This window comes from Maniola jurtina, chromosome 7, assembly GCF_905333055.1.
Source record: "Maniola jurtina chromosome 7, ilManJurt1.1, whole genome shotgun sequence".
Lineage (NCBI taxonomy): Eukaryota > Metazoa > Arthropoda > Insecta > Lepidoptera > Nymphalidae > Maniola > Maniola jurtina.
In genome coordinates this window covers 13,691,583-13,714,011 of record NC_060035.1, presented here as the reverse complement: position 1 = coordinate 13,714,011, position 22,429 = coordinate 13,691,583, and the positions used below count along the sequence as shown (strand labels likewise).

The 22,429-nt window shown below is 37.7% G+C and overlaps 2 protein-coding genes across 4 annotated transcripts; one reads left to right on the top strand and one right to left on the bottom strand.

The window, feature by feature from the left end:
- Positions 1-143: 143 nt before the first annotated feature.
- On the top strand, positions 144-7,775 carry LOC123867105 (ADP-ribosylation factor-like protein 8). Its single transcript, XM_045908989.1, has 5 exons — positions 144-367; positions 1,472-1,552; positions 2,419-2,492; positions 3,490-3,651; positions 5,838-7,775. The coding sequence occupies exons 1-5, from the start codon at positions 245-247 to the stop codon at positions 5,959-5,961; spliced, it is 564 nt and encodes a 187-aa protein (XP_045764945.1). The 5' UTR covers positions 144-244; the 3' UTR covers positions 5,962-7,775.
- Positions 7,776-16,802: 9,027 nt separating this feature from the next.
- On the bottom strand, positions 16,803-21,907 carry LOC123867090. 3 transcript variants are annotated; one of them, XM_045908964.1, is made up of 6 exons: positions 21,607-21,907; positions 21,300-21,491; positions 20,053-20,241; positions 19,183-19,469; positions 18,551-18,713; positions 16,803-18,101 (listed from the first exon to the last, which is right to left on the bottom strand). In XM_045908964.1, the coding sequence occupies exons 2-6, from the start codon at positions 21,471-21,473 to the stop codon at positions 17,352-17,354; spliced, it is 1,563 nt and encodes a 520-aa protein (XP_045764920.1). In that variant the 5' UTR covers positions 21,474-21,491; positions 21,607-21,907; the 3' UTR covers positions 16,803-17,351. The 3 variants fall into 3 exon arrangements, with proteins under 3 accessions (XP_045764920.1, XP_045764918.1, XP_045764919.1); XM_045908962.1 differs by having other exon boundaries at positions 21,611-21,907; XM_045908963.1 differs by having other exon boundaries at positions 21,615-21,907.
- Between the last annotated feature and the right edge of the window lie 522 nt (positions 21,908-22,429).

Genomic DNA, 22,429 nt, shown 5'->3' with positions numbered 1-22,429 from the left:
ATTTTGTGAAATATTATGGAAATATTATTAATTTCATAAGTACGCAATACTATAGCGAAACGAAAAAGTCGATTTCATTAAAAGAGTTAAAAAAAAATTGTTTCTAATTAGTACTTTCTACTTAGTACTTTCTGAACACAGCCTGTGACTGTCACATTGTAAGCACCAGCGAGCAGCGATTTTTCCGAAAGGCGTATTTTAATTTGACTTTCATCTGAAACAAATATTTATAAACGGAATAAAAATGTTAGCTTTGATCAATCGTATCCTAGATTGGATCAAAAGCTTGTTCTGGAAGGAAGAAATGGAGTTAACACTTGTTGGACTACAGTATTCGGGGAAAACAACTTTCGTTAACGTCATAGCTGTAAGTTATCTACTGAAAACAATCGGTTACTGATACCTATTTAACAGTATTGTTCAGTATTCCCTATACATTTAAAGATCTTGAAATTTTTTCCATAACTTCTTCTATTACTATTTAAAAGCACATTAAATTGTCAATAGAAAACTATGATGTACTTTTTGTTGCAATTTTCGTTCATGACTCAGTTTATCTAACACTACAAAGTCTTTTGTTTGTAGGTATGTTTTTAATTATTAGATTCTAACGGGATGTATTTGATCTCACGATTAATACGAAATTTTCTTTTAAGGAAAATATTTTTTTGTATATTTTATTGATTAAAAATAGGTTTAAGTAAATATTTAACTATGTAGTTTTCTTTATTGAATTAGCAATTTTTTTGTTAAATGTTCTAGACTAGAAGTTTCAGTTTCTTTTAGATGTCAGACTAGATAACTCATTTATATATATTAAGATTAAGATATATATATTATTTATATACTAAGTTTGTACAACTACCTGATAGTATTGCTTGACTGTATCTCTTTGTATCTTCTCAATGTATGTGTATAACAGGACAGGTTAGATAAATAAAACTTAACCGGAGGTACAATAAGGCAGCCTTATTAGCTATTGCTAAATAGGATCTCTTCTAAACAACACTTGTAAAACAATCTGGTTCCAGTTGGCACAACGAAAAATCATTATTTGGGAATCAAATTGCATGACTATACATACATATAATGTTTGTTTGTTGTTATCAAAGAGGTTTTCTAGTTTGAGTACATACTCATTTTAACACAAAACATTTTAGTGATAAAAAGCTGATAATACTTATAATTTTATGAAGTTTAAATTTAATACTATCACAATAGATATAAAAGTTTAAGGGCCTTTCACAGCAGTCAAATAATCTTTATCTAACATATAAATTTGATATTTTGGTGATATTCCCAATACAAAAACTGTGATAATGTCTTTGTTTAGTAATTCATTAGTTAAAGTAAAGTTAAATTTCTGTCAGGCAATACAGTTGAAACTTCAGAATAATATTAATTTATTTTGCAAAATACTGAAACCTGGGTGTGATGATGTGAAAATCATGTATTTTGTTTATGTTTTCAGTCTGGCCAATTTAGCGAAGATATGATCCCCACAGTTGGATTCAACATGCGCAAAATTACCAAAGGCAATGTCACTATTAAGGTAAGTTTTTGTTTTATAATTCCCTAGAGGATATGTATGACTTTCGTTGTGTGGACTTAGATTTTTTTTAAATCCCATGGGACCTATTTGATTTTCCATGATAAAAAATAATCTATATCTGTGCTGCAGGCTATTTCTGTACCAAAAAGATGATACTTATGACAGCATCCATGTGGATTTAGGTTCTTTATGAATCCTGTGGGAACTTTGATTTTCCAGGATAAAAAGTAGCTTATGTCCTTCCCTAGGAAGCAAGCTATTCCTGTACCTTTCGCCAAAATCGGTTAAACAGATGATCTGTGAAAAACTAGTATACAGACAAACACACACTTTCTCCTTTATAATATTAGGAGGTATGGATTATGTTGATAAGCTGATTTAATGAACTCCCTGGAGCAGAGTTCGATTCTCGGCTGAGTTGAATCGGAAAATTTATTATAACTTGACTTGGGTTTGGTCTGATAGTAGGCTAATTTACCCTACAACATATGTTTTAGTGTTTTCTGCCACATAGGTGTAACTTATGGCCTTCAAGGCAAGACTGAAAGACTTTTTAATAAGCTTGCTCCAACCTAGACTATTGCTACTTTCTGTGGACATCATCATCAGCCTATCACGGCCCCACTACTTAGCAATAGTCTCAACTCAGAATGAGAAGGGTTTGGTCATAGTCCACCACGCTGGCCGAGTGCGACTTGGTAGTGCAATTGGTAGACTTCACACACCTTTAAAGAACATTATGGAGAACTCTCAGGAATGCAGGTTTCCTCGCGATGTTTTTCTTCACTGTTTAAGCAAGTGATTATTATTAATTGCTTAAATATTAAGTAATGATGCAGCTACAATGTGTTTATTATTATTCCTAGGTTTGGGACATTGGTGGTCAACCCAGATTCCGTTCCATGTGGGAAAGGTATTGTAGAGGAGTCAATGCTATTGTGTAAGTTGAATTTTATATTTGTTCAATATTTTAGCCTTAGAATTTTTATTTGGCTGTCTTAATTTCTTTTATTATCCTACATTTGTTTAGATGTATCCTTCAAAGGTTATAAAAATTAGCTTTTTTTTTTGAATTTGTGTAAATTAAGGAAGCAACTGTTTAGTCTCATAATCTTTTTAACTTTTATCATAAGCAGCAGTTGTGGCCAGATTTACAATAGATGCAGGGAGACTTACGGTGAAATCTATAGAGAAACCTTTGACTTTGCTCAGACTTAAGTTTCAGTTAAAACAAGACATATTTATGTCAGCGGTGTAACCCTGTCTCGTTTTAACATTGTCTTAAGTCTGAGCAAAGTCAAAGTGTGCTCTAAAGATCCCAGCTTCGGTTTCAAATCATTGGTTGTCGAGTTGCTCATGTCTTCTTAAGGTGGATAAGAGGGGTCTGCCCGCGAAATTCAAATTTTATTTGTTTTTTCGCAATTTGTAAACTAATACGACAAAGTAAGCTTATGGCATTCTATTTGCGACAATAACAGTATCATACCCATCTATTTATATAAAAATCTTTCCTTGAAATGGTTCAGTTTAAGAAATTAGCTCTAGTATCGACTGTAACTCACAAATTAGTAGATACTAGAGCTAATTTCTTAAACTGGACGTTATCAAGTAAAGATTTTTATATAAACACGTAGAAATGATACGGCCATTGTCGCAACTAGAATGCCATAAGCCTACTTTGTCGTATTAGTTTAGAAATTGCGAAAAACCAAATAAAATTTGAATTTCGTGGGCAGACCCGTCGCTTGCCCCTTAAAGTACCAGTGCTGCCTTGTCATGACCATTGTAAGTTGATTGGACTGAGCATCACATTTTGTCTGCACTCTAGTAGACCGTGATTTTCACTCTTAATTTAGCCGTGCCCATTACCACACCCCATTTTATAAAGGAGTGCCGTCACAGCATGTCTTTGTATATCAGTTTACTTTGGCTCCCAGATACATGGTCGACGCAGCCGACCCTGACAAGATTGAGGCTTCGCGGAACGAGCTGCACAGTCTGCTGGACAAGCAGCAGCTCACGGGCATCCCAGTGCTGGTGCTGGGCAACAAGCGCGACCTGCCGCACGCTCTGGACGAGCACGGCCTCATCGAGCGCATGTGAGTACACGAGTGACGAGAATGAGGCTTCGCGGAACGAGCTGCACAGTCTGCTGGACAAGCAGCAGCTCACGGGCATCCCAGTGCTGGTGCTGGGCAACAAGCGCGACCTGCCGCACGCTCTGGACGAGCACGGCCTCATCGAGCGCATGTGAGTACACGAGTGACGAGAATGAGGCTTCGCGGAACGAGCTGCACAGTCTGCTGGACAAGCAGCAGCTCACGGGCATCCCAGTGCTGGTGCTGGGCAACAAGCGCGACCTGCCGCACGCTCTGGACGAGCACGGCCTCATCGAGCGCATGTGAGTACACGAGTGACGAGAATGAGGCTTCGCGGAACGAGCTGCACAGTCTGCTGGACAAGCAGCAGCTCACGGGCATCCCAGTGCTGGTGCTGGGCAACAAGCGCGACCTGCCGCACGCTCTGGACGAGCACGGCCTCATCGAGCGCATGTGAGTACACGAGTGACGAGAATGAGGCTTCGCGGAACGAGCTGCACAGTCTGCTGGACAAGCAGCAGCTCACGGGCATCCCAGTGCTGGTGCTGGGCAACAAGCGCGACCTGCCGCACGCTCTGGACGAGCACGGCCTCATCGAGCGCATGTGAGTACACGAGTGACGAGAATGAGGCTTCGCGGAACGAGCTGCACAGTCTGCTGGACAAGCAGCAGCTCACGGGCATCCCAGTGCTGGTGCTGGGCAACAAGCGCGACCTGCCGCACGCTCTGGACGAGCACGGCCTCATCGAGCGCATGTGAGTACACGAGTGACGAGAATGAGGCTTCGCGGAACGAGCTGCACAGTCTGCTGGACAAGCAGCAGCTCACGGGCATCCCAGTGCTGGTGCTGGGCAACAAGCGCGACCTGCCGCACGCTCTGGACGAGCACGGCCTCATCGAGCGCATGTGAGTACACGAGTGACGAGAATGAGGCTTCGCGGAACGAGCTGCACAGTCTGCTGGACAAGCAGCAGCTCACGGGCATCCCAGTGCTGGTGCTGGGCAACAAGCGCGACCTGCCGCACGCTCTGGACGAGCACGGCCTCATCGAGCGCATGTGAGTACACGAGTGACGAGAATGAGGCTTCGCGGAACGAGCTGCACAGTCTGCTGGACAAGCAGCAGCTCACGGGCATCCCAGTGCTGGTGCTGGGCAACAAGCGCGACCTGCCGCACGCTCTGGACGAGCACGGCCTCATCGAGCGCATGTGAGTACACGAGTGACGAGAATGAGGCTTCGCGGAACGAGCTGCACAGTCTGCTGGACAAGCAGCAGCTCACGGGCATCCCAGTGCTGGTGCTGGGCAACAAGCGCGACCTGCCGCACGCTCTGGACGAGCACGGCCTCATCGAGCGCATGTGAGTACACGAGTGACGAGAATGAGGCTTCGCGGAACGAGCTGCACAGTCTGCTGGACAAGCAGCAGCTCACGGGCATCCCAGTGCTGGTGCTGGGCAACAAGCGCGACCTGCCGCACGCTCTGGACGAGCACGGCCTCATCGAGCGCATGTGAGTACACGAGTGACGAGAATGAGGCTTCGCGGAACGAGCTGCACAGTCTGCTGGACAAGCAGCAGCTCACGGGCATCCCAGTGCTGGTGCTGGGCAACAAGCGCGACCTGCCGCACGCTCTGGACGAGCACGGCCTCATCGAGCGCATGTGAGTACACGAGTGACGAGAATGAGGCTTCGCGGAACGAGCTGCACAGTCTGCTGGACAAGCAGCAGCTCACGGGCATCCCAGTGCTGGTGCTGGGCAACAAGCGCGACCTGCCGCACGCTCTGGACGAGCACGGCCTCATCGAGCGCATGTGAGTACACAAGTGACGAGATTGAGCAGTTGGTTTTCTCCTTAGTGTTAAGGTTGTCTGGAAGAAATCGCTATTTAGCGATAAGGCTGGTTTTTTATCCGACTGCGGCAAAGCCAAAAGGAAGGGTTATGATCTTAGCAGTCTATGTATGTATTTGTACCAACAATTAAAGTTTTTTTTTGTAACCTGTGATTTGTGTTTTGTGGTACAATAAAGTATTTACACATACATACATACATGGAACAGCTGCACAGTCTTCTGGACAAGCAAAACCTGCTGACCTAGAAGGTGGATGTCTTAACCACTAGGCTATCGCAGCATTCCATTTCCTCAAGCGCAAGCCTGTTTTGGCTAAAAAAGTTACCTTCTTTCAGGAACCTATCAGCTATCCAAGACCGCGAGATCTGCTGTTACTCGATCTCGTGCAAAGAGAAGGACAACATCGACATAACTCTTCAGTGGCTCATTTCGCATAGTAAGTCCGGCAGCGCGCGTTAACTCGCACACACGCGAGTCGCTTACACGTACACACGAGTCGCTCACACACACATACGAGGCGCGGGCTCGACAGCACACTACCATAAACAGCTATTTTGTTAGGGGCCATTCATTTGTTACGTAAAGAGGTTTGGAGAGAGAATCTGTAGGCTTAGTACGGGTTTGTAGATTTCGACTATCGAAACACTAACGCCAAAGTAAAATGGACCTTACTGCTTTGTATTTACGAACAAATGCGAACAACGTAAAATAATGTTAGGCGCGTGTAGTGGTACGTACATTACGGATACGATATGCCACCGAGCGGTAACTAAGGTGCCTTCAGATTAGCTAGATTTAGACGATTGTTAATGTCGCTCGATACGCTGTATTTAGACGATCAATAAGATCAGTTAGCTTCTTCCAGATTTGCTCAATTTTTCCATCGTTACTGTCGCATGTTTAAAATTCGCTGAATATCAAAGGTTAAAATCGAGCTTTGGTAGACATCACTTGCTGATTTATCGATAAAACTGATCTACAGTAGCGATCGGCAAAAAATACGAGGAAGATTGACTGTTGCTTGATCGATTGTTTGATCACATTTGTACATCATCAAGAATCGAGCAAATCTATAGGCATCTTAACGTCGAGTTTCAATATTCAATCCATCTGTACTCTATTGATACTCTTACAATTTTTGATAAATAACAACGTTGCTAAGTAACTTATCGATAGATTACAGATATTATATTGAATAAGTTTCCTACGTTCTAGTCTTTTTAGAAGGTCAACATTGGATTCCCAACGCTGAATCACGTCGTTAGCGCTCGTTGAACTTGAGTGTTTATTGTGTGCGCCAGGACAAAAATAATATTTGTATGCCGTAAAATTAGAAAGGGTTGTTAGTATCATTTTGATTTTATAGTTTTTTTTTTACGCCAGAGGAAGGGGTATAAAGATATTTTTACGTAATCAATGAAAGGTTCTATAGACATCGCGTAAACACAATGTAGAAACTGCGTAGGCCCTCAACATGGTGCATTGCGGGCTCCGTTTTGGGCTTTAGTTAGTTTTGTACTAAGTGACCATTTTGTGACAAAAATCACGTACTCGGAGTCTGTAAGGCCCGGTATCCATGAAAGCGGAGATGTGTTCAATCAGATTATAATTATTGATTGTCTTATAGATGACGTGAAAAAATGATAACATATTCTATCAATAATTTGTTTGGTTACACATACAGATTGTTCACTATATTATAATGAATAGCCTGTAGGTGGATATTGGGCCTGGTTGCTAATATATCGATGGTCCTATTGGCAGTCAAAAATTATAATTTGTTACCACCCTAAGATTGAAATCTATAGATCCAACTTTGACTTTGCTTAGACTTAAGACACTGTTAAAACAAGACAGTTCTGTCGCTAGCATGTCATTCATCAGACATCATTTGCTCAGACTTAAGTTTCAGTCTCGTTTTTGACTGAAACTTAAGTCTGAGCAAACTCAAAGTATGCTCTACAGATTTCAGCCATTGAGGCCAAACCACTGGTCACCTTATTTCAACAGCTCAATTCATAGTCTTTGCACCGTCAATCACCATATTGGGCCTAAAGCAATTGACACTCCTTAGGTAGTTAGTGAAGAATTGTTAAAATTAATACTTAAAGGTTTTTTCAACTACAGAAATAGACGAATAGTTTTTGCATTCCCTGTTTAATTCCTTTTAAGACCACGGATAAAGCCTGGTTTCCACCCAAGCGGAGTGGAGAGATGTGTTCATTCGAACAATTAGCTCTTAATAGATGACGTGAAACAATTATCACATCATTTAAAAACGATAATTGGTCAACTCAACACATGTCTTCGCTCCGCTTAGGTGGAAACCGGGGTTAAATCTGTTGGAAAATCGAGTGCGGTTGTCTTCAGAGTTTTATCCGCGCAGATAATATGGCACCATTATATTATTTCAATTAGATTGCAAAACAAATATTCCAAACTGAAGTTGCAATATACAGAGTGTAACGAACGCTAGCAAAAACTTAACGATATTATTTTACTACCATAACACAATCCAATGCCAATAACCATTTGCCTTATCTTGTACTTTTAGTGATTTAGTATTTTTCAAACCCGCATTGTATAGCGTGCAAAACTCGGGTCAATGCCCCACATACGCGGCGGCATTGACTTCGAGTGGCCTTTTTACGGAACGTTCGTTGACTTCCTAGCGTCAATCAGATGTTTTATTCGCAATATATTGTAAACTTTTAAAAAATTCAGGATTTTTTTTCGTAGTTTTTTTATGGTATCTTATCAGTAATCATCAGTACTATCACCTGTCTTAATTTTTGCTTGCGTTCTGGTTACACCTGTATAGTCTGCGCCAGTCATTAAACTAAAGATTAAATAAAAAAGTTGGCTAAGATCTGTATTTATACCATGCCCAGTCATATACATATTTCTGTATTCTGTACCAGATTTTTCACTAGGTTTGTTGTCCGTGGGGTCTCATATTAATTATTATTAATACAAATAAAAATAGGCTGTTAAATAGATTGGTAGATTTGTAAGAGCCGCGGATTTTTGGACTGCTCTCGAGAAATCTCATTTAAGTCAGAAACATACTCGCAACACGCCACTCGTCACACACACAAAAAAAAAACATAAATTCAGTCAATCACAACAATTGAGAGTGTATGAGTGATTCATGCAAGGATAAAAACCAAATGTGGCGTGCTGTCGGGTGGGCGTGATACAAGGTTGGTGTTAGGTAAAAAAACTGATCTTGTACCTGCGCAGAGGGCGTTTTATTGATCTATTTGGTGGTACTAAGTCAGACGCGACGGCGAGAATCTTTTTACCTGATGCCCACTGAGCGTGCACGGCTCATAAAATGTCGCCTTAATAAGTGTGAATAAAAAAAGGAGTGTCTAGACAACTACAAACTAAAAAAAAAACAGCCAAAAGTGAAGTTATTAGTTTTCAAAAATTGTTGCCTTATGCAAACTGATAAGGTACAATTTTTAATGAAAGTGTCTAGAGTGCTTGTGGTCATTTAATTAAAAATAAATGATTAGCTTTTAGCTGAATGACTTTATTAATGGGCTACGTCAGAAGACTCGCTCCGTCGCCCCTTCATTAAGCTATGGAGGCCGTCGGCTTGCTTCGCTCGCCACCTACCCTTTCACTGTACTCGGGCTCGTTGGTTAGCTTCATTCAACACCTCTCGAACTTCAGGCTCCGCACAGAAACACTAGAGGCAGGACAGACAAGACTGCGTGGAGTGATAACTCCGGCTACCGAAAGTATACTTTCATTCAAAATTGAACCTCAATAGTTTTGCGTTAAGGAACAAATTTTAAAAGCTTATAAAAAACCTGTGGCCGGATATTTTTTATTATCGAACGACCGCTTGTGGCTGTCTAGACACTTCCTAAAAAAGAGTAGACTTGTTCTCTTATTGCGTAAATTGCGACTCTAGATTCGCCAAAACCTGTCAGTGATAGAAGTTACCCAACATACTTTAAGAGCCAATAGGGTAAATTGGGAAGATATTTGAAAATAAAGTCAATTTATTTCTTGGCTCTTTGGTAACGAAAGCTTCGATTCCTTGAAATGTTTTGGTGAGTAATTTTTCACATTGAATTACACTTCAACCTCCTTATTATTATGTAGTTATTTTTTATAGACGAAGACATAATGGAAAGTGTATTTGTCAAATACATAAAAATGTGGATATTATTGCACTGCTGATCATATTATGCCTCTTGTAGAGATTCCACTAGTTCCATTCAGTAATTTTTTAATGTTTTTTTATGCATTTGATCCTAATTAAATCTTTCTCACTATTTCAGGCAAATTTTTTCTATGCTCAAGTTCATCATAGGCACAAAATATGTGTTTTATTATAATGTATCTATTATTTTTAACGGACACAACATTATCTTAGAGGAAACTAAAATGCTTATTATAAATTTAATAAAATAAGTGTTTCAGTTACCACAATTAAAAAAAAATATATATATATTAGATAGGAGGTGTTTAAATTGTAATTCAATGAGAAGGTACATATTTAAATTCATTTAGGTATTAAAAGTTAGCTTGAGTTAAAGCACTCTCTATTTATGTGTGGCATTATTTTGTCTTCATTCAAAATGGCGGTCTATTTATATTATTGGGTGCCAAGTATGTTGCGCTTGTTGAAAATTTATTGTATTATTGTAGTATGAATTCAAGGTATTGCCACATTGAAAAATTATACTTATCCGAGCAATATTACTGCGACTGTTAGATTTAATCTAATATATCAAAAAATTTGCGTCAACAACTATATTTACGTTCTATATAATATATTTTTTCACGAAATTACATTGAATTAGTAGTATATTGTTTTTTTTTTATTGTAGACTATGTATTTATGATTCAATTTGAATATATTATAGATCATAAATATGGTGTTGGCAGTACGAAATATTATATCAGATATATTTTTTCATCTGCAGTTGCAATATTGAGGATACGTACGTACGTACCTACTACTGTAAATTAGAGTGTTTAGATTCTTAATCTTAGCATAACATTATATACATTATAAATATACTTATCTCATACTGTTAGCTAAATAATAAGTTAAAAATATATAATTATTATATATAGTGTGAGACTAATAATAATTTTTCTCGATAATAGCTGTATATAATTAAAAAAATGTATTTAATTATATATTTTGTTTGTTTATTGGCTGTACTAGACTTGCGCGACAAAATCGCCAGTCATTAGGTTTAAATTATCAATTAAACTGCTTCTCTTGCACATTGTGTTGTCTAATGAGATTTGTATTCGCTCTACACTCTACTCTAACTAGCCCGATCTAATGAGCTTTATAAAATGAGATCTTTTTAAAATACAATCTAGTCTAGGTCAAGAAGATTAGTAATAAAAGACAAATTCTCTATTCAATATCTATTGTCACACCTGAAAAGCGAGTTATATGATCTTTTAAAACCAAAAGATGTAGGTACTTTGAATTTTTTTTTGTTTTCACTTTATTCTTTAAACTAAAACACACAATTTCCCATTCCGTAGTCACGATTTTTTTAAATTACTGTCATGAGTGTAGAGCCTAATAATGCCGGAATTAGGTTGAAACTTGAAATCTATAGAGGTAGTATTTTGACTGTGCTCAGACTTATGCTTCAGTTAAAACGAGACAGATTTATGCCAGCGATATAACGTTGTCTCGTTTTAACAATGAGCATTGACTGTGTAGTGTAGGCTTCAGTTAAAACGAGACAGATTTATGCCAGCGATATAACGTTGTCTCGTTTTAACAATGAGCAAACTTAAATTACGCTCTATAGATTTCAACCGTAGACTCGCCGAGAATATAAGATTAGGTATATAGGTAAACGAGAATATAGACAGCATTATCAGATAGGTATACTCATATACCTAATATATTACCATACGATTATCAAGTGCTACAAAAGGTAGGTATTATACAATACTGATAAAATTTTAATCTACTGGTATCACAGTTTAGCAATCATACAGTTAGACAACGAACGTTTAATTACTTTGATCGCAGGGGACTATCATCCGTCCTTGGTAAACTCAACTGAGCTTTGATTGTTATCATCATGAAATGGGAAGAAAAAAAACCATTTCATATGGGCAAAGTCGGCGGCATTCATTTACAAAAGGTAGATTATTCGTTTCCCAACTGTATGATTTTCTAAACTGAATAATTGGCACATTTTTATAGCGAGTTTGTCAGTTTAATTATGTACTAATGTGTTTTATAAGCATTGAAACTGGTTGGTTGATTGAAATGGGTAGTTCTCGCACTTTCGCCCGACTTTCGCGCGGACTTTGGCTAGTGCTTAGAAACACTTTTAGGTATTAGAACCGAAAGACTCCTTGTTTGCCAGATAGACATCTCAAATAATCACAATCGAAACTATAAAGCGGAATTTACATTACCTACGAAATTAGATTCACGACATAAATTTCACGATCAATTGTGTACGTGTAAAATATGCGAAATTAGACGTTTACAGTTTACATGTGCAATTGATAATGAAATTAATGCCGTTAAACTAATTTCGTGATGTAAATTCCGCTTAAAGACTAGAAACGGTACTAACTTGACTGTACACAATCTCTAAATTGTCAGGTTCTTTTCGACAAGAATATTATTATTCTTAAATCTGTCAGTTTAGTTTAAGACATTATTTTGTGGCTGAGTGGTACTCAATCTCTAAATTAAAATGTCACATCTAAATATATTGCTATCTCTTTCATAATGCTTAGTGCGGAAAAGGACAGCTTTACATTTAGGCCTGTCAATTTAGTTTAGAGATTGTGTACAACAGAATTGGCCACATTGTACTCCAAATTAGTCACTATATTAAATTCAAAAGTTTCTTTTTTCTCGTAACTAACTACCTTTGTTTTTATTGTAATTTTTTTTTATTATAATCATCAAATATTATGTATGTCTTTGTAAGGCGAAAGTTTCGAGCCCAAGCCGCAGGTGGGTTTAACCATTATAAGTTATACCCTCGCCTGCGGCTTAGAAGTTAAAATAGGCCCGTGTTTATGTGAGTTATCTGTGCTGGTGAAGTTATATTTTGTAATTGTACTTGGCTGTAAAATATTCCTTTTCTATGATGATTGATGACACAAATCAGTATAGCTGTGAAAAGAAAATTTTATTAAATTATGTTCAAGAGACGGGGGTTTTTATCTAATTTTCCTCTTCTTTTATCTCAAGGCTTTAGTATTACTTCAAGTTTAAATATGGAAAAATCTGTCACCAAGATTTTAGCAATCTCTGTTTAGGATTAGTATGACGTAACAACTCTCCAATGTTGATACACCGAAACACTATAAATTCAGATTAAAATGGACCTAAAGATAATTATTTTAGACGTTTTCAGTACTATAATTTAACTAGGTTCATTTTACTCTGACTTTTAGCTATAATAATAATTAACGTTTGGTGAGTTTTCTAAGTTGTACTAACCCAACTGCGGGTTAGTATGCTAACTAGATCAACAGAGCGCACTTTGACTTTGCTCAGACTTAAGAGACCGTTAAGACGAGACAGCGTTATACCGCTGACATAAATCTGTCTCGTTTTAACTGAAACTTAAGTCTAAGCAAAGTCAAAGTGCGCTCTATAGATTATAATCTTCTAACTCTATGACAGCTGACGAGCTTATCCATTGAAGGTTTTCCACGAAAAAATATTTTAATATCGCTCTGAAGCAGCAATGTGAAATGAATTCGGTGGCAATCATTCAGTGTTGAACACTGAGCTAGCAAATCACCGCGCTAATCACACGTTTGCAATCATATCGAATCAAACTCCTATGGTATTACTTCCTACATCCATGATGTAGCAACTTCTATTTGAAAAACATTTTTGGCGTCCTAGTTGACAGTATATTTACAGCTTAACGTAAAAATCCGATGGCCGATGGGGTAGATGTGTTCTGGAGTGGAGACCGCGTACCGGTAAGCGCAGTGTGGGACGACCTCCAGCCCGCTGAACCGATGACGGGGGGGAGCGGGACGATGAGGATGGCGGAGGACCGTGTTTGGTGGCGCGCTCTTGGAAAGGCCTATGTCCAGTTGTGGACGCATACAGACTGATGGAATGGAATGGTAAAAATTAGCTTGAGTTCACGATTTACAAGGGTAAGCAAATAGTCATAAAAATAAAATACCTTTGCTTAATTAATATCAATCTTTTATTAGGTATAAAAAAATACAAAAATATCTTTGTATTGGTACTAGATTGATTATACACAAATCTATAAAATATAATTAACTAGCTGACGCCCGCGACTTCGTCCGCGTGGATTTAGGTTTTTCGACATCCCGTGGGAACTCTTTGGTTTTCCGGGATAAAAAGTAGCCTATGTGCTAATCCAGGGTTTAATCTATCTCCATTCTAAATTTCAGCCCAATCCGTCCAGTAGTTTTTGCGTGAAGGAGTAACAAACATACACACATTACACATATATACACAACATTGAATTTTATTAAGTATATAAGTGATGCTATCCTTTTCCACAGGAAAAATGTGAAAAGGATAGCACTATATTTTGAACTGTCAATTTAGAAATTGTGTTGTACTCAATGGTACTGATTCTGTTCTGAGCACAACTAAATAGAGTATTCGCATCCTCCTCTTACTAATGACTCCGCTGGACCGATGACCTGAAGGTGGCGGGGAGCGGGTGGATGAGGAAGGCGGAGGACCGTGTTTGGTGGCGCGCTCTTGGAAAGGCCTATGTCCAGCCGTGGACGCATACAGGCTGATGGATTGGATTGGATCTTACTAATGTAATATGAAACAGACAGATAGTATGACACTTATAAATTTAATTTTGAGCTGTCATACCTCGTGACTTTAGATGCTAGTCGCGAGCCTATTGATTTTTGTAGCGTGCACTAAGACTCTTTAAATATTAAATTCATATTCCGTCCTATTTTAGCAATATTGCTTTATGTAGCGTGCACTAAGACTCTTTAAATATAAAATTCATATTCCGCCCTATTTTAGCAATATTAAAAAGAAAAATATGCATCACTCAAAATTTAGTTTAGAGAAAGACAACAGAATCGGCGCCAATCTCTAAATTTAACTAAATTGACAGATCTAATTCTAGTGCTATCCTTTTCCGCAGGGAGCATTATTATGAAAGGGATGGTAATACATACAGACCTGTCATTTTAGTTGAGATTATTTCTAACTCTAATATGGTTGAGATATTGTCTGCAACAGAATTAGCAATATTTTAAACAACGCATCATTTAGTTCCATTTAGACCTTTAGATTTGTGTACAATTAAATTAATACCGTTAGGTAACTTTTAATATTGAATATATTTATCATTAACTAATAATATAATATAATTAAAAATTACTTATTGTTACATTTAGTAAAATTGTGACCTTATTTGATAATAATTAAAAACTACATCGTACTTATTTTCAATAAAGAACTTATAATATGAAATTTAGATATCATGGCCGAATACTGACAGAAATCTTAATACAAGACTCAAGAGCGTCCCAAACGCTTCTAATATAGGTGACTGATGACATAATATAAGTACACAGTACACTAGATAAGTTGTGCCATACAAAATTTGTTATTTTTATGCCAATTCAAAGCGGCCCGCACCGAGCCTACCGGAATATTAAAATTGATACTTTGTTTCAAGAATTGATCATATTTTGAAGTCATGATGTTTCATTCCAAACATTTAGTTCCGAGCGCGCTCACTGATACTCTATCCGCGAAAAGAAGTTTAGTATAGCGCTCTCTCTGTTACGTCATCAACAAACGACAGAGACAAAAATGTCAGTGGGCGCTAAATATTTTGAGACACCAACCAAAACACAAACGAAACTATGCTTTCTATTTGAATTTCGAATGTTGTTTGAAAACATGTTTGTGATTGGGCGGTGACTCAAAATGGTTAACGCTCACTGAGATTTTTATAATGGGAAAGGTTTAGGGTATAAATTTTAAACCCTTCTCATTTGACCTTAACTTTAGGCCATAAGCCCAAAGCCCATGATGAGCAACTACGGATTCGCAGACTTCACACACTTTTGAGAACATTATGGACAACTTTCGAGCATGCAGGTCCAGTATTCGGCCATTAATCAGTCAATATTTATCACGCATTCATATACTTTATAAAATAAAATGTATCTTATAATAATAGGTATGTAGATATATTCTTATATTTTAATCAGCCAAAAGCTCGGCACAATATACGAGCCGAGATGCCCTGTAACTGCATTGTTACCACATCGTAATTGGCTAAAGAAATAAAGTGAAATTACAATATCACTTAAACCAGTCGACTAAATTGTAAGAAATGAAGTCAATTGACAATCTATCGTTTAGTTATAATATCACTAGTGAGATTGTAATATCACGGCTTTGACAATTATTATTACTAATTATTATTATTTTAGACTTAGGCTGAGATGTATAGAGCGCACTTTGACTTTTCTCAGACTTAAGACAATGTTAAAACGAGACAGCGTTATCTGGCTGGGATAAGTCTATCTCGTTTTAACTGAAACTTAAGTCTAAGCAAAGTCATAGTGCGCTCTACAGATTTCAACCTTACGAGTAATTGAGGAACTGACGAACTAAACGGTATAATCGTATGACAAATTTTACAGGAGCATAAAACTGAATGAAAGCTGTTGAAACTACTGTAATTGTAACGTTTTGATCGATATCTCGAACTTTATACTCAACTTTTAGTTAGCTACACTAAAGTTAGTTAGACTAGCTTTTAGATCTTTTTGCTTGCAAACCAGTTCAAACTATTTAGTGATTGATATCATGGATTTTGGACTCAATTTCAGTACGGTTTTAGGGCTTGGAAATAAGTTCAGATTTGTATTCAATGGACCAAAAACGTCAGATTAAAGAAAAAGTATTTTGGTAAGAAGTGTAATAACGCCGCACCGCGTTGTCCACCAGTTCCTCAATTCTAGAATTTAATTTTAAACTAGTGATTCTGGATGTTAGTAAATGAATCCTTAATATCACAGAATTTTTAAAGCCAATCGAAATCGAATTATCATTCGACGTTAGTCATAAGTTTAATGTTTTTACATTGACGTTAATTTGGTTTTCATAGTAGGATTTTAATACCCTAGTCAAGCTTCAATTGTAACAACGATTGTTAAATGCAACCAGCCTAGTTTTAAGGTCAATGCTGACGATGTAGTACTACGATGTACTAATAATAATTCACCAGCACTTAATATTTCTTTGATCAGACAATAGAGATCATTGGTTCTAGCTAAACTTGCCTATATCATGCCATGTCGACAGCTTATCAACTAACTGCAATTTCACCATATCACAGTTTGGGAACTTCTAAGATAACATCGAGGCCTCGACGACGCTGGCCATTGGCAGGCGTCAAATGTTAGTACATTTGACGGAGCTACCCCCATTTTTCTTTGATTTTACGCCACCGTAGCCTAATATTTGACATATCCCGAGAGTTCCCTCACTCTAATTCATCTGACCATAGCATAGGTAGGTGAGATGCAGGCTCTTTGCGTCACTGTTAAAACGAGACAGCGTTATATCACTGGCATAAATCTGTCTCGTTTTAACTGAAACTTAAGTCAAAGTACGAATAGAATAATATCTCGGCTTAAAATGGCCAATGGCCACGGCTGAGGCCTCCCAACAGACCAGATCAGAGGCAATTTAGTTGGAAATGTCTTGTCAGAAAATTTCTGATAATATAAACTTTCGGTCGGCCTAAGGGTCTACACAGACGGACAACGAAATTGGTCTTACAGTCCACATGTAGTCTGTCTGTATAGACACTAAGAGCTCTTTATTAAAAAGTTAATAAATCTAACACTTTAGAATTTTCCATATCTATCGTTTCAGGTACTGGTTGTTTATTACATTCTGATGCTAAATCTTCCTTTAACAATATTATCTGATTGCTATCTTTGAGTGTCTTCAATTCTCTTTCTAACTGTATTATTTTTTCATCTTGCTGTATTATTTTCTGGTCTTGCTGTATTATTTTCTCTTCTTGTTGTTCCACTTTGATAGTCAACTGATCAACTTTGAAAGCAAGACTTTTAACAATTTCCAGAAGGTTGTCGTCGTGTTTTTGTACTGGTTTTGAAGAGTCAACTTCTGATGAACTTGAGCTAACAACCGACATGGATCTGCTGATACTGTCTGGTGTAACAACGATGTTATTTGTTACTTGTTTCTTATAGAACTCGGAGTCTTTGAATTCCTTGATTTCTTCAGTGTTCAACAAAGCGTACACTACTTTATCTACGTCATTCCCATCGATGCTGTCTAGAACTTGCTTAAGAGTTTCAGCGTAGGTGTTAAGCAAGGTCGGCTTGACTCCTTGTAACAAATTGTTATTTTTATTCCAGAAGTATGGTATATTCTTCTCTTTAACAGCATTGTATAACTCTTCGACCATTTCACGGAAGATGACACTCAGTTTCTTCTGCCAGTACTTTTTGTCGTTGGTTTTTTGTACTTTCCAAAGGAACAACGTTTTTATGTAGTAGCTAGCAATGGCCTTCATGCCGCGAGCGTCACGTAACTTTTTTACCTGGATTAAAAGTGTGTTTAAAAAAAAGTAGAAGTTTATAACTAGCTTATGGCCACGAGTTTGTCCGCGTGGACTTCAAACCTCAAACCCCTATTTTACCACCTGAAGAGTTGAGTTTTCAAAAATCCTTTCTTAGCCAATGACTATTGTTTATGTCATAATAACTATCTGCATTCCAAACAGCCCAAACCCGCCGGTAGTTTGAGCTATGCATTTATAGATCAGTCAGCATTTTCTTTGATATTGGCCTGATTGGTGATGTGATTATGAAAAAATCATTAAAAAATTCATATCTCCTAAACTACCAATCGTTTAACATACATGGGGGTGATTTGGATACCCCTTAATAAAGGGCATTTAAATTCTTTTAGACGACACATCCCGGCCCATCCTGTATATAGATACATTTAGATACTGAATCTACAGAGCCTGAAACCAAGAGTACGTACCAGTCGTATGGTGGTCTTGAGTTGTTGACAGCCCTTGATCAAGTCCCGCTCATAATCCTGAAAGGAGAGCCTCCACAGCCTGTTCTTGTGTGCTTCGTCAGCCACCGCTTTGTTGGGCTTGGGCACCACCAGCCACTCCTTGATCTGGCTGCCTTCCATCATTCTGGAATTATTTTAGCATTGTTACATCAGCCTCTGATCAATATGCATAGGTTATAAATAAAAATATTTTAATTCAGACAATAATTTGATTCTATTTAATTTAATTAAAATTTGTAATATTAGGTTACTATTGTTATTCAGTTGGGATAAGAATCTCGCCCTAGCCTTACGCATTACAGCATAAAAAGTTATTCATGGGGCGGATCAACAAATTCCTGAAAGGCCGGCAACGCATTGCAGCTGTTCTGCTGACCAACCAATCACAAACATAGGCTGTTAGCAAGGTTTATTATAAGGTGTATTAAGGTTTTCCGTACCAGTACTACTCTCAGAGAAAACACAGCCTATATTTGTTATTGGTTGGTCACTCAAAATGGCTGAGTTTTTTGTCTTTGTCACTCGTATAGGATTGTGTAACAGAGAGAACCTCATACTAACTTCTCTCCATGGATAGAGTATAGACTGGTTACCTATATCCTTCCGGCCACCGCGGCAGCATGAACCGTATGACAGGAACGAGATCTACATCAAGCAAGAAGTGTTCCTCCCCATCTACGTTACGGATGTTCAGGGTATAGGCGGGTCCAGACATCTTGTACTTCATGAGGTAGGTCACCCCGTTGACGGTGACCTGGTCGTTGAGCTCGTTGAGGGTTTTCTGCACGATGCTGTGCAGCCAGTGCCGGAATTTGTTCTGCAGAAAGTATTTGTCTGCGTCGCGCCAGTCTCGAGTCACTTTGTGGCAGTTTTCCCATTCCTATGGGAAAAAACACCTGTTTTATATCTTCATAGAAAAAGGGATTCTTATAGAATCACTTTGTTGGCTCTGTCTGTCCACTTGTCAAGACTCTTTTACTCAATGCATGGAGGTATCAAGTTGAAATTAATATGAAAAATTCAGGTCTATAATCCCTTGATCCTGGAAAATATGAAACTTCTTCATAAACGACATCAAAAGATAGACCTGTTTACGCCACATATTTTCACACTCACAAGGGAATCAAAAACCTGTAAAACCTCTGTTGACCTCGACATAACATTTGGCGAGAAGCAATATCTTATAGCATATAAGTAATGAGAAATATCCGAAAACAATAGTTATATCAGATTAAAATTTGCGACTGCAAACTTATATTAATTGCAGTTGGTAAAAACTACAAAGTGCCTCAGTGACATGCTAATATTTGACACAATAAAAATTATGTTACAACAATCACAATAAAATTCAATTTTTCATTGTTATCAATAATATATTGATTAAACTTAAGCAAGATTGTCATAAAATAAATAATAAGTTATGAAAAGAAAAGCTAACAATATTTTGTATCAGAATTACTTACCTTCTGCTTATCCAAGTTGTCAAAAGCTTTGATGATTTTCAGTTTAACGAAGCCAGGCTGGTCATTCTCTATGATGATTCCATTCTCTCCATCGTCGTAGTTGATTGGCAGTCGGATGACAATGTCCATGTCATACTCATCCAGCTTGCTAACCTTGATGCCATCATACACACTACCAGCATACATCACCTATTTAAATAAATAATTATTATAATAAATACTTAAATAAATGTTGTTTAGCTTACAAGGAAAAAAATTATATTAAAGATCTTAAAAACTACAAAGTTAGAACTAAGTTTAAAAACGACGAGGTAGAAAATACAAAACAGAAATAATATTTAAGTTCTTCCACCATCATCATCATGATTAACTCATCACTGGCGCACTACTGAGAATCTCCTCTCAGAATCAGAAGGGCTCAACCATAATCTACCACACTGACAAAGTGAAGGTTCAAAGTCAAAGCCAAATACTTTATTCAAAGTAGGTACGGTAATCAAATCAAGGTAGGTACCAGTTAAATTTGTAGGATATAGTGGTGATAATTAATTACATAACTTAAAACTAATGCTACAAGGGTTCCAAACGCGCCCAAGTCTGAGAAGAGCCCACAACAAACTCAGCTGGGTATTATTTGACAGACTTAATTACACACCTTTGAGAACATTAGGGAGAACTCTCAGGTATGCAGGTTTCCTCACGAGATTTTCCTTCACTGTTAAAGCAAGTGATATTTGATTGCCTAAAGTGCACAATAACTCTGAAAAGTTAGTGTGCCTGGAATCGAACCTTCAGAAATTCTGTATTACACACAAAATAATCATACTAAGTATTATAACACTGGGAAATCTCCAGGCAGTGCCAGCGGCCACTAGAGCCAATAAACAATGTACAACAACAGTGCAACAATCCAAATCACTTACCAATCACATCATTGACAGACTCTTTCACTTTTGGCTAAAATGCAGTTGCAGCAAGAATGTCACACATTTAACCACTAACTGGCAATGAATCTTTTGTGCTGATGAACAACTTTTGTGCTATGCCCACATCTTCGTTTGCTTGGATTTTTATAAATCTTGTGGGAACTCTTTGATTTATCGGAATAAAAAGTAGCCTATGCCACTCTTCAGGTCTTAAACTTTATCCACGTAAAAATCACATTGATCAGTTTCTCCGCTGCAGCGTGATTGAAGGACAAACCAACTTACACTAATATTTTTAATATAGGTAGTGGTTCTGCTAACCTGTGATGCGTATTTTCCAAAGTAATTGCATTGTTCGCCCATCTTCTGTTTAAATTGCTCGAACACACTTTTGAATACCTCCTGAGATCGCTTGCAATCGTCATCTTTAAGCGCAATGAATTGTTTGAATATCTCGCCGAGGTACACGTCCAGGTTCTTCTTTTTTGCTGACATACCTAATTAAGTAATTAACTGGAGAAAGAACAACAGCTATTTCGAATAACAAAATATGAAACTATCAATGGTGAATTAATGCTGGTTCTCAAATTCTGGCGCTCTAGACCAGACCAGACTGCAACGAGGATACCTACCTACCTATATTCTCTATATTTTAGAGAGCTTTCGATGTATTGAGCCCACGAACCACCGACCGGAGAAAAAGCCACTAAAATAACTGGGGATCAAAGAATTTACACTACTGTCCAAAGAGAACATAATCACTACGTTTTTACCACAGGTTTTTACTACTAACTAGGTACTGTTTACCGAGAGCCGGGGCCCGGGGATAAACCTAAACCTAAACACTTTTAACTTCCGTCACTTATTCAAAGAGTATGTAATCACTACGTTATCTTCTTTGATTAGTGTTATCTTATCTACATGGACCAAAGCACGGTAATATTATCTATACAGTATTCTAACTCGGCCGTATCTTTGAAATAGATACCTACAGTTGCGCGGTACGTAAACATGCGGTAGGGCTGCCCGCCTCCAGCAGTTTAATTACACTTGCCTACTTTGTGTTTCCATCTAGTTTTGTGATTGTAAATATAATTTTTTTATATAAACAAATAAAATACTTTGTGAATTGCATAGGAAATGTTCAATAAAAATGCGTGTTGTTTTTTGATTGGTAGATTTAATTAAAAAACCATGTTTATGATTGAATAACAAATCGGTCTTATACATTTGAGACCGAAAAATATTTGCGCCTCGACTGAGACGTAGGAAATTAAACGAACGTTACGAATTATTAAATTTTAAAGTTTAAAAAATCCGCATTCTAGTATAAAGCTTTTAATTAAAAATTGTTTTGGGAAACATGGACAAGATGGAGAAAAATGAATATCTTTTAATTGGTTATAGATACCTACAGCTACTTTACAATTTATATATTTGGTTTTAAATGA

Bases quoted from the DNA above. Each gene is read 5' to 3' on its own strand.
- LOC123867105 (XM_045908989.1), top strand. From the start codon at position 245: ATGTTAGCTTTGATCAATCGTATCCTAGATTGGATCAAAAGCTTGTTC. The intron at 1,553-2,418 runs GTAAGTTTTTGT...TATTATTCCTAG, and splicing joins AAGGCAATGTCACTATTAAG to GTTTGGGACATTGGTGGTCA. The intron at 3,652-5,837 runs GTGAGTACACGA...ACCTTCTTTCAG, and splicing joins CACGGCCTCATCGAGCGCAT to GAACCTATCAGCTATCCAAG.
- LOC123867090 (XM_045908964.1), bottom strand. From the start codon at position 21,473: ATGTCAGCAAAAAAGAAGAACCTGGACGTGTACCTCGGCGAGATATTC. The intron at 20,242-21,299 runs GTTAGCAGAACC...TTATTTAAATAG, and splicing joins TTGGAAAATACGCATCACAG to GTGATGTATGCTGGTAGTGT. The intron at 19,470-20,052 runs GTAAGTAATTCT...TTTTTCCCATAG, and splicing joins ACAACTTGGATAAGCAGAAG to GAATGGGAAAACTGCCACAA.